General features: G+C 37.2%; 1 protein-coding gene across 1 annotated transcript; it reads left to right on the forward strand.

Annotated features, from left to right (window-relative positions):
- The first annotated feature begins 8,080 nt into the window (after positions 1 to 8,080).
- Positions 8,081 to 10,675, forward strand: LOC137728901 (uncharacterized). Its single transcript, XM_068467697.2, has 2 exons — positions 8,081 to 9,193; positions 9,725 to 10,675. Exons 1-2 carry the CDS (start codon positions 8,638 to 8,640, stop codon positions 10,516 to 10,518), a joined length of 1,350 nt encoding a protein of 449 aa, XP_068323798.2. The 5' UTR covers positions 8,081 to 8,637; the 3' UTR covers positions 10,519 to 10,675.
- Positions 10,676 to 13,424: the final 2,749 nt, after the last annotated feature.

A 13,424-nucleotide genomic window follows, 5' to 3' on the forward strand; every position in this document is an offset into this window, starting at 1 on the left:
AATAGATGTGGAAGAAGAGTAATGCATGAGGTGGGTAAATTAGTCTTCTTAATACTAGCTAGCTGAAATTTGAAGGTAATTTAGTCAAAGGTCAATAAAAACTTTACTATTAAGCCATATATCAATGATATATTTTTAGTAATTAGACATAGGTCAATGATGAATGCCACATAGACTTTAAGTCATTATAAATAGTTAGAATTTGACTATTCTATCATTCACTATCTATTTCTCTCTCTCTATTAATGTTATATGGGCTTAAACTATTATAAATATGGATTTAGATCATCTCCATATCAATTTGTCGATATCCTCCAGGTCAATGGATCTCATCCATTGATACAAATCCAACGGCCAAAATCTCTTATCCTTCCTCTTTTACCCTCAACTCTTCTCTTTCTCCTTCACTTCAAAGCTCTCAACCTCAAACCACCAACTCCTCAAATTCCAAATTAAATTCAACCACACCTTAAAATCAGCCACAACACTGCCATAACCCACCCAACCCACAACCACCAATTGCAAGTCCCTCACCTTACCCTTTCCAAAATTAGCCCCACCACCACCATATCCCTCAGTGCAAGTCCCTTGACCTTAAAATCTCAACCGATGTTAATGAAACAACAAAGAGAGGGGTCGTGCAAACAATATCTTTTGGTTGCAAAGATCTTTTTCATAACTATAGAAGAATTAGAGTGAGAGAGATCTCAAAGATGAAGAAGAAGAAAGAGATGACAAATAAAAAACTAAAACAATAAGGGATAGTGAAAAAATAAATCAGACTTAGAGCACAGATGACCTGCAATTGAATTTGGGGTTTATTAACAACGGTGGGGTGTGGGGGTGCGAGAGAGAAATAAGAGTTGAGGGGGAAGAGGATTTGGTCGTTGGATTTCTATTCCTATAGAACTGATCTTGAGAGGATCCGAATCCAATAAATAGTTAGAATATGTATATTTTATTTGCGACATCCCACATTGCCCATAGGAGTGATCCTTAAATGTATATTCCCATCCCTACCTAGCACGAGGCATTTTGGGAGCTCACTGGCTTCGGGTTCCGTAGGAACTCTGAAGTTAAACGAGAAGGGGGCTAGAGCAATCCCATGATGGGTGACCCACTGGGAAGTTGCTTGTGAGTTCCCAAAAACAAAACCATGAGGGAATGGTAAGTCCAAAGCGGACAATATCGTGCTACGGTGGTGGAGCGGGTTCGGGAAGTGGTCCCGCTGGGGCGGGGATGTGACAATCGGTATCAGAGCCTAACCCTGGTCGTGGTGTGCCGACGAGGATGTCGGACCCCTAAGGGGGGTGGATTGTGACATCCCACATCGCCCGGGGGAGTGATCCTTAAATGTATATTCTCATCCCTACCTAACACGAGGCCTTTTGGGAGCTCACTGGCTTCGGGTTCCGTAGGAATTTCGAAGTTAAGCGAGAAGGGGGGCTAAAGCAATCCCATGATGGGTGACCCACTGGGAAGTTGCTCGTGAGTTCCCAAAAACAAAACCGTGAGGGAATGGTAAGCCCAAAACGGACAATATCGTGCTATGGTAGTGGAGCGGGCGCGGGAAGTGGTCCCGCCTGGGCTAGGATGTGACAATATCTCTCTCGCCCTACGTTTACATGAAGGAGTCTACTCAAGTAAAAAAAAAAAAAAAAAAAGGGACTATGAAACAGACATTGCATTGCAGTGTTCGAATCCAATTGTAAAAAAACAAAACCAGGAAACGGACACTGCATTACAGTGTCTGAATCTAAATGTAAAATCAGGAGTCGTGTGAGGTGTGAAGTGTATGAGATGTGTGAGTGATGGAAAAAATAGAACCAGGAAACGGACGTTGCAACACAGTATCTGAATCCAAAAGTGGAAAATAGAACTAGGAAACGGACATTGCATTGCAGTGTTTGAATTCAAATGTACAAAGGAACATGTAGGAGGCGTGTGAGTGATGGAAAAAACGAAACCAATAAATGGACACTATAACTCAGTGTCTGAATCCAAATGTAAAAAACAGAATCAAGAAACAGACACTGCATTGCAGTGTCTGATCTGTATTGATTTATTCCAAATATAGAATTATAAGAAAGAGAGTGTTAGTTGAAGTGGGTGCCGGCTGTAGTTGCAGATTTTGTAATTTTTGTTTATTTTAAATGCATTTAAGTATTACAATACATGATTGACATATTTATAATTAATATAAATATTGTTGATCTATTGTTAATATTGTAACTTTTTATTGATTTTTCATAAAATCACCCTAAAATTTATGCGCCGACCAATACATCAATACCTCTTACACATTTTTTTTTTTCCAGAATCATTAATTCTCTGTTTCAATTTTCATAGTTTGAAAAATATTTCATGATATTAATTCACATAATATCGATATAATTAATTGTAGATAATAAATAAGTAATTAGGGGTATTTTAGGCATCTAAAAAACACAAATTGTTTAAAGCCAAACTTAATTAAGAAAGAGTGTTGATATTCCCATCCTAGTATCTTATTTTCCCACCCACCATTTAATAAATATGTTAATGACATGTTTATTGACACACCCCGACCGAGATCAGGGCGTGCTGGCCGTCACTCGAAGGTGACGTAACCATGTGCGCGTGCGGAAGCTAATGAGAAGGTAATAAAAAAGTACTAATAATTAAAAACCTAATAACATACAAAGTACTAGTGTATGTGAGACACAATTCAGAGCAAGTCTACAACAGTCCAAAAGGAAAAGATATGACATATGTACACCCGAAGGTGACCCTACAATGGTGAATGTCTGTCAGAAATTGCCGGGACGCCCTCTGGGATAAACCACCGAACCTTCTAGACCACTAGAACCTGGAGGGGCGCAAAAACAAAAGCGTGAGTGGGCAAAAACAAAGTTCTTTGAAAACTCTTTAGCAAAACACATTCTAACCCCTTGCCGTAAAACCTGTATACTTCCCAGAAAATGAACATATATACGTATGTATAGATATGTCAATCATGTTCCACATATGCCATTCATGCTCACAATATGCCATTCATGCTTGAGAATATGCCACAACAGAATATCATAATCAAATATAAATGCTCAAGCGTAATTCACATCGAATATATATAATCTGGCAGCCGGGAGTCACCTAACGTGACCTGTACGGCTGAATCTAGAGCTCCACTCTCAACTCAATAACTGAATCTGCACACGAGTCGGAACCACCTAACGTGGTCTGTACGACAAGCTGGGTGTATTATATATGTATGCTCTAGTGCTACGATCACGTGAAGCTGTGCGATAATCGCGGGTCACCTACAAGTCGGAACCACCTAATGTGGTCTGTACGACAGGCTTGCACCTATCTTGGATCCAAGGCGAGCATGCGGTGCTGGTGAACATACACGTGAAGGCTGTGCCCTGGCCCTGGGCGGGAGCACTAACACCGGGGGTGCAGATTATGAGCTCTCTAAACCTCTCAAACTACCATTGCATAATAAACAGGAATGCATAACCACATGAATACCGCTTACCTGGCACTTACCTGTGCGTCCACAGCACCAATTACACATATATATATATATGTATGCCAATTACCAATGCACGTGATAATGCGTAAACGTCATTCATATGATGCATGGCATAAAACAAATAACCTTTTCTATTCTATTTCTGGGAATTTAGAGGTATATAGGTATATACGGAAAACAAAAGCCCACTCACTGATAATTAGAAGGGTCGTAGCCCCCCTGTCTCGAGTGTGTACGCTCGTCCTCGGAATAGGAATCACCTATACGCGACAAAGTTACGAAAACATTAATTTAAAAGCACCTAAACAACTTCTCGTAATAACTTCTCATACAATGCTCAAATTGGACAAATGAATATACCAACGTGACCTACACAACCTCAGGATCACGCCCATATTTTTAGAAAAATTTTTGGACCACGCACGCGCCCCCACGCGCCTGAACACGCACGGACCTACGCGCCCCCACGCGCGGCCCACGTGCACTGCACACTGACGGCGTCAGTTGACGCCGTCAGGAATATTCCGTTAACTGACGGAATATTCCGTCAAATCTAACCGGATTCTGTCACTGCCGTTAGGAATATTCCGTTAGACTTAACGGAATATTCCCCTTTCTTCTCCGGCGAACCTCCGGCGCCGGCGACGGCGCCGGAAAACTGGAAAAATTTCTAACTTTGTTTTCTCCTTCGTTTTTCAACCAAATTTCACGTTCTTTATACCAAAATGAAGCTTAGGACTAGTAGAATCACGTTGGACTACTTTTAAGGCCTAAAAATTAAGGAATCTCACCTGCAACAACGATCCAAGTTCGGCCAACTTTGCACAGGACGATCCCGACGTCCAAACTCACCCAACGAACCACTCCGAGGCTCCTTGGAACCTCACAAACACAACTACAAGCTTAGAAATTCCAAAAACAAGCTAGATTAGGTTTGCATGAACAGTGTTCAAATCGGCCAAGGCGATATCGACGTGAAAACAACGATATCCTTACCTGAAAATGGCACCTTTGAACTCCTCTCAGCTCCACGAACACGATGGTGGTCTTAGTTTCTTAATTGGTGCAGGTTTGATTATGTTTGTATGTGTGGCCGTGTGTGTTGAAGAAGGAAGAAGAAGAAGAGAGGAACTCGGGGAGAGAGAGAGAGACTGAGACAGAGACAGAGAGACAAAGAGTGAGGGAATGAGGGAGAGAATCCCGGGAGAAAAGAGAGTGTATGAGTGTGTGTGGTCCCACAACCCACACAACACAAAACTACCCGAAAAAAAAAAACGAACTAGGGGGTAAAACGGTAATTTCACACGTACGTTTCTTTAGTTTCGGGACGGGATGTTACATTTATCCCTTTAAAAGAAGACTTTTAAATCCCTATTTAATTAATTACAAAAATTAAAAAAAAAACATAATTTAAAATAATAAATAAATAATGGTGTGTGGGGTGTGATATCTGCATTGGAGAGAGGCTAGGAAAGATTTGGGCTACAATCATCATAAAGGTTGGAGGAAGGAACAGTGTGTGATAGATAGAGGCAAGAAACTTCAATGGAGCCTATGCGGTGCTGCGGTAAATATGAATACTAGGCATTTGGAGGGGGTGGGTGGGTGGTAGGGAATATCAGTGAAAATAGAGGGTGGGGATTTGGACAGAGATTTTCTTTTTTGGGGGGGGGGGGGGTTGCGGATTTGAGTAGGAAGAGATATTATGAAAGGGATGTGATGATTTTAAGGACATGTGTGATTTGAAGGAGATAATGAATGTCCAAGGCTTGCATTTTCTTTTAGTTTTTCGTTTTTATTTATTTATTTAAATATTAGGGCACATTACAAAAAATTACCTCAACTATAGGTCGAACGACACTTTCATACCTCATCTTTTAAAAATGACAATGTCATACCTCATCTTACGAATTTGTGCAAATGTCAAACATCCGTCAGTTTTAATAGTTAATTTCTCTATTAAGTGATGACGTGGCTAGAGACGGGGTCCACTCACTAATCCAATTGGATTAAAAAATAATTAAATATATTTTTAATAATTAAATATTAAAAAAAATAAAAATAAAAATATTTTTTTATATAAAATTGTGGAATCCCTCTCTCTCTCCTTTCTCTCTCGCCTTTCTTTCTTGTCCATCTTTGCGCACCTACATCCCCAAAACCCAAAAACCTTTCCACCCGTCCCTCCGCCCAACCTTCCTCCACCACCCTCTCTCTCTCTCACCTCTTTCTCTTCTCTTTATCTCTGGGCACCTGCATCCCCAAAATCCCAAAACCCAGAAACCTTTCCCACCCGTCCCCCCCAACCTTCCTCTCATGTGCATCGTCGTCAGCCATGACAGCGTTGTTGGTGGCACACAACCTATCGTGGGTGATGGAGGAGGCGTTGAGGATGACACTGGAGTCGAAATCGGCCCTCGACCTGAGCAAACAATATAATCTACACTAAGGGGAGGGGGTGGACTTAGTCTCACAATGAGCTAGCAATAATGTGGTTCAACTTTGCATTTGACGAGAATCGAATTTAAGATATTTCATTGACCGTAGTACTTAGTGGCTTGACAAACAAAAATTTAGCCTACTCTCGATATCTAAATTAGTAAATTTCACACCATACTACAAGAAAATAAACTACCCCTTTATTTAATTTCTTACCTCCATCGATCCTTGTTTAGAAACATCATATCAATTAATGATTTGATCACATTATGGGTGATACAAAGTTGCAAACGTTACCCTGTTATATCTTTGACTTTTAATATTCTATCCATTCAGAGAACTAAGGAAAAATTCCAGAGAAAATATTTTAGACATAGATTAAGAACACCTTTTTTTTTTCTTAATCGAAAGCTTAAGAACACTTGAGTATTCAAATATTCATTGTTTGCCTGTTAAGATATGCCGCCAAAATTTTATATTAAAATCCAAAAGACGCGTGGTTGGAAGGTGAATGTGTAACCACCAAATTAAACCAGTCCTCCTAGTTAATTAGGCAGGAGAATTATATAGATTTCCTACCGTTTAAATTAATACGACTTAAGTAATATTCATCTTGCTCACAACTACAAAATAAAAAGTAATGTGATCAAGGTCACACCCAAACATCGTCATGCATGATGCATGGTTGATGATGATTCATCAACAAATTGTACAAGCGCCTTTAAATAGTTGGGTTTCATCCAAGTCCCGCAAAAACTGTAGAACCAAAATTAAAATTACATGCCAAGTACATAACTTTAATTCTTTTGGAATAAGATGCTTTATTTAAATATCATAAGCTAGTACAAGGGAATTAAGAAATAGTACAAATAATAGTATAAAGGACAGCCACAATGTCCATTCAAACTCAAACGTGAAAATCAATAACAAAAGTATGATTTAAGTTAGGGTAACGTTAACCACATATTCATTTTTACTTCTCATACATTATTTTCAATTTCGGCTATCGAATTAAGTGAATTGAAGAAGATGAATGGTAAGAAATTAACAAAAGTATGTGTAAGATAAAAATGAGTATGTAAATAACACTATAAGTTAAAAGATCATCTGCCTGAAGAAAATAAGGGTACGTAAATAAAAAAGAAAGAAAAAAATAAAACAATTCTCATCGAATCAAACTCTCACTGAACTCCATGTCAAAACTAAATCTACGGTGGTTTCCATTAAAAACAAAAAAATAAAAAATAAAAGCAAGCCTCGATAGTAAAAATTACTGTGAAAAAAAATCATATGATAAAACTTCAGAGAACGAAAAAGAGCACTAAAATATTACAAGCTGTCTTTATCAACAAGAACATCCACATTTGAATGTGATGTTAGGTAGACTAATTTTGGCAACCAAATTTACAAATCATATGATGTGTCACTAATAAGAAATAAACATTTTAATCAACAGTTAGGTAATAATTCAATTAATTACAACAACCACGTCATACGATTTATAAAATTAGTTTTAAAAAATTGAACTCTCTAACATTACTCCCATTCGAATTAGTTGAAAAACATTTTTAACATGCAAGTAGACAAATAATAACAAGATTAATGCATCTTCCCAATAAAAAGAATAGGCTTAAATGTCAAAATGGTCACTGTGTTTTACTCTATCAGCCAATTTAGTCCATGTGTTTTCAATTTGGCCAAATTGGTCCCTATGTTTATATTTGTTAGCCAATTCAAGACATTTCGTTAAAGGACCAGTAAAATTGACAGTTGTCAAGCACATGTGAGGATAAAAACGTAATTTTATGTACACCCACTAAACAAATAAGATGCCTATCTTTAGAAATTGATGTTTCGTTCAATTCATTTGAGTACTATTTTAACTGTCTTTTAACAGATTGTCTTGAATTGACTAACAGATATAAACACAGTGACCAAATTGATCAAATTGAAAATATAAGAACTAAATTGGTCAATAGGATAAAACACAGGGACCATTTTCACATTTAATAATATCACATTTCCGAATTAAGCCCATGTTGCCAAAAGTGCCAATTATGGGCTAATCACTGAAGCCCAACAGTAAAAAGTATTCTATTCCTAGCTTTAAATGTCGGCATAGTCGTTGCAATACAGAACTCAATTCAAAGATGAACTCTCTCTCTCTCTCTCGTTTCTCTCTCCAAGTTCTAACACCGTCCTCTTTCTTGCTTTCTTCAACAAGTAAACCGACAGAATTCCCATTACTTTATAATCCCCATGTACATATATGCATCGAATTAAAACCCCTCTGTGTGAACATAATCTCCACTACCTTCATAGTCGGCTTCTGAGATCTATATTTTGATGGGGTCTTGGTACATATCACATCTCACATAAGAAATTGCAAAAACACAAGTTTTAATTGTGCCAAAAAGGAAAAAAAATTAAGTTAAAGAAAATAAAATTATTAGAAAGGTGCATCGTGGATGAATGAACAAGAGGCAACACTATTTTAATGGCGGCTCGTCAAGTTCGAATTGTGAACCGTGAACCGGTCCACATATATATATAGCCGTTGCTCTCAGAAGGGTCTTCATAATTTGTCAAAAGCTTGATCAGGGTCATCCTTAAAATTCTCTCTCCGTCGATCAAAACTTCACATCGAAAGAAAATAAAAAGAGCTAAGAGCGGCTGGGTTTTACATGTGCTTACTGAAGGTGGCGAACCAAAGGAGCTCAGGAGGCGGCGGTCAATACGACAGGTTTGACTCTCCAAACGACGCTAGCGATGTTGATGCAAATATTAATAATATTAACTACGGCGGAGGATTGGAGTTGCCGCCGCCGTATCAACAACAAGAAGGACAACAACATGTTTCGCCTTCGACGCCGACAATGTTTTTGGGGTACGGTCGGGCGGCTACGGAGATGTCGGCGATGGTGTCGGCTTTGACGCATGTCGTTTCGGGACAGAGAGGCAGCGATAGCTGGGGGCATATTGGAAGCGGTGGAGTTACGTCTAGTCTAGGCCAACTTTATTCTTCTGCATCTTCATCTTCTGCTTCTCCTTTGTCAGCTGCTTTTCCTTCAAGTGCTTCTGGTTCTCACTATTGGGTCGGTCAAAAAAGAGGGCGCGAAGAAGATTTTGCTTCTGCTTCTGCTCAAAGCCAATTCATGGAATCTGGTAATAGAGCATTTAGAGGTGGCTATAGGGATTACAGAGGAACACAATCAGAGTCTTCATCTGGTGGTGCAACGGGTCAGTTTTCAATCTATAATCCAAATCATCATCCTTCAAACTCTTTTTTTTTTTATAATTATTATTATTGTTTTTTTTTTTTTTTTTTTTTTTTTTTTATAGAACTTGGTTTTCTTTATCATATGTTCTCAACAATTTTTAATAATAATCAATGGTTTTGAGAAGACAAAATAAATTAATGCCATTTTAATCACATAAAAATAATTCATTCCTTCATATTATTTCTCTTTCTCATGAGATTTATTTGTGGAAAAATAAATTGAAGATTTGCAAAGAGTTTTTCTTCTACTATAACATGATATATTATCCAATATTGCATGCAGTTTGTTGTTACTTGTTTACCTTAATTAGCTGAATCCTGCAAAGATTAAAACTTTCATTTCTTGAGCCTTTTAGGCTAACATGTTTACATTTTGAATGTATTTTTTTCCAAAATTATTCATAAAGGAAGAAGAAAAACCCAATGAAACAGTGCCATCATAAACCAAGATGAATAATCTATATAATTAATATACGTGCTTTTCAATACAGCGACAGAAGAAACTACAAATTTTGCCACCGCCCACACCACCACGACGGGCACCGTATCTGCTACCACAGCGGTACCAACCACACCATCAAGTGCAGAATCTGTTTCATTTGGAGAAACTGGCGAGAGGAGGAGGAGATACAGGGGAGTTAGACAGAGGCCGTGGGGTAAATGGGCAGCTGAGATACGCGATCCACACAAAGCTGCAAGAGTCTGGCTCGGCACATTCGACACGGCCGAAGCCGCCGCCCGAGCCTATGATGAAGCTGCTCTAAGATTCAGAGGAAACAGAGCTAAATTAAACTTCCCAGAAAACGTCAGACTCATCCAACCACCAGCAGCTGTCCAAACATTCAATTCAAATTCTAGACCAACACAATCAGCTCAGCCGTTGCAGCCGCCGCCTCCGCCGCCACAACCGCCACAACCGCCACAACAGCAACTCTATCACCCTCAGCAAGCTTTTCATCCCTCCTCTGACCCCATCCGAGATTACTTTGACTACTCTCAGCTCCTTCAAAACTCCGCCGACTCAAATTTACTGGAACAGATGTACTACTACAATTCCCAATTGGCGTCACTTCAATCTTCTTTGCTACAACCTACAACGTCATCCACTCCATCTTCTGCATTGCCGTCCTCGGCCTCCTCTTCTTCATTTCCTCTGTTTTTCTCTGAGCAGAATCAGCAACAGGGTTTTTTCCTGCAGCCACAGGATCCGAATCAGGGCGGTTCGTCTGATTTCCAGGCACCATCTTGGTCACAGTCCAGCAACAATCCATCCTCATCCGGTTGATACTTTCATGAATACTTTTTTTTTTCTTTTCCTTTCCTTCCTTTATTTTATTAATTTAGAATATTTTTCTTGTTACTAGGTTTTGATTTTAATATCATAAATACACCATGTATTTTGCACGTTGCATTTTTGTTTTATTTATTAATTATTATTTGGATTTTTATGTCATATTTATAAAGCAAAGAGATAAAAACAAGGGAGGCACTTAGGATTTAGGTGTTAGTTTGATCTCAAAAGATTTGATGTCTACATTCTTCTCTCAGTCATCATCTATGGAAAGATGTAGAAGCCTTCCTTTTTAACGTTTCTGCATCTTGCTTTACATTCAAATTATCACAATGATACATACCACTGGTTAGTAGTACAGATTTTACGCAAGATTTAAACATTGTAAAGATTAATTAGATTTATATATACAATATATACATAGTTTATTTTCTAAATCGATCAGTGGTATGTATCGTGGAAGAAAATTGCAAATTTATTAACTAAAGGATACATTTACATGTTGTTATATATATGTCTCTGTGTGTGTTGTGTATAATAATTTTGTGCTGATGGTGATCTTTCATGGTTATCCTTTGTGTCATCGGTATCCAAATATGCTCCTTTCTAATATTACCAACTTACCCCGTTTGTGTTGATCTTCACACCTAAACTGTGGATGAGGATCAAATTGAACAAAGAATACTAAATTGTAAATTCATGGTGGATCCTATCCAAATTAGGGCATATGGATAAGACTCAAACCCATCATATTGGAGGGGATGAATGTATCACAAGATCTAGTGGTGTCCTTTCTTTTCAGTTATTACCCCTAAACATCTTATAAGGGGTGAGATTTGAATCCAAAGTATGTGTTAGGTTCATAATTATATGGGTGTGACTTGAGCGCTATATCATGAAAAATAATTTAAATTTTGAATATCTTCTAACATTTCAAGTATGTGTTAGGCTCAAATTAATACGGGAGTGACTCGAGCCTAACCATATCAAGAAAGGTACTTTGAATTTCGAGCATCTTCTAACATTTCGAGAAAAAAAATATTAACACAAGAAAAATTAGGCCCCATAGCTTTTTACTTCTTTTGTAATACTGAGACGACTAGTAACGAATTGTAGCCAAACAAAAGTGAAAACATATACGTGTATGCATGTATCGAAGCACGGCATGAGAGGTTCGTGTCTCGTATGTGTTAGGCCTAAATTTAGGATAATCAAGCTTGCCACTCCTACAATTTTTGGCACACAAAAGCAAACTAGTAAAATGAGGTCCACACAATAAATTATTTTTCTTTTAACGTTTTAGACTTGGTTCTCACTGAAACTAATATTGTTAGTGAAAAACACTTGTATCAAATTAAGGAGAGAAAAAACAAAGATTTGGCCTAAGCGCATTTAATCTGTTGGCGGACTATTGCATGGAAATTTTAAGAGTTTGATTGTTTTTGAAAGTAAAACTTTGACTTAGATATGTCAATGGATTAGATTTTGACTCATATTTTACCTGATTTCGATGTAATTAATAGGATATGGATCGCGATTTTCAATTCGATTATTCGATTGATTTTTTGTAAGGATGATCATTCAATGTTGATTAAGAAGTTGAAAGATTTCGATTTTAAAATATCTACCATGAACATATATTATTTGCAAGTGGTAAACTAAGTTCATCCTATAAGAAAATCCAAATACTATCCATTTAATATTAATTATAAAATTCAAAGAGAATACCCAAACTAGAACCAATTCAAACTCTGTACAAATTTTGAATCAGTCTTACATTTGAATATTTGAGGTAGTTTAAAGTTCGTCTGTTTACTTGGTAATCAATGAGAACTACAGTTGGTAATCAATGAGAAATACAGTTAGAATAGGTTATCCATGCCACTAAGCTTTGACACTTGAAAGCCTAAGCTTCAGCAACTATTTTCTTCGTTCCTTTATGGCGAACTGGCGAAGAGGACTCGCAGTTCATCTGTAGAAAACTCAAATGGTGGACATGAGTTTATCTAAATTGGCTAGGACAGTGTGTTCTACTATCTTCATTCAAGTTCAAATTCCTGTTCATTTTAGTAATTTAGATGAGTGGGTTTAAGTCGCATAATAAGTCAACCATAATAATTTGGCATCGAACTCGCCATTCACTTGAGTTGAACTTAAAACCTTCTATTTATAAGTGAAAAGAAATTACTAGATTGTAGTACTAAGTGATAATAATCAAATTTTAGTATAAAGTAGATTAAGAACAAGACAATTATATAATTATAGTATTTAAAATATGGAACCCCATGCACATATATGAGACCCACGTCTAACAATAATCTTACGTTTTGTCTCTTTCTTATTTTTTTATCGAATGGAACGTGCTTCTAGATACAATAAACGTGCTAAACATTTGCTTTTAAGATTGTTGCTTGATCTGAAATTTTGTTTGTTTATAACTTGCTTTAGTTGTTGATCTCAAGTGCCCCATTTCAAGTTATAATCTTTGTTAAAGCATTAAAAAAGCTATGGGTTTAATGTCATATTAGGACACCCAAACCTTATCATAAACATTGTTTTCACCATTAAAAAACATTTTGAGGGGATATAAGGAAGGTCATTATCTTATACAAGAAGATCAAATCTAAATATATCAAATTATTTTATGGATTATTCCCAACAGCTTACCAGAAACGTGTGCTTCTTTTTATTTTCATATTACGGTAAAACTTCTACATAATAACTCTAAAAAGGAATTATCTCCTTATAGTCATAAAAAAAATTTAGTCTCTACTTCAGTCAGTTATGTATAGAATAAACTCCGTATTGTAATAAGTTATAATCTTTTGAGGTACCGTCTTAAGAAAATTCACCTCTACGTAGTAAAAATTGTCAATAGGTACAAAAAATTATGCAATGTC

The sequence above is a fragment of the Pyrus communis genome, chromosome 10 (assembly GCF_041283825.1).
Source record: "Pyrus communis isolate YQ-2024b chromosome 10, ASM4128382v1, whole genome shotgun sequence".
Taxonomy (NCBI): Eukaryota; Viridiplantae; Streptophyta; class Magnoliopsida; order Rosales; family Rosaceae; genus Pyrus; species Pyrus communis.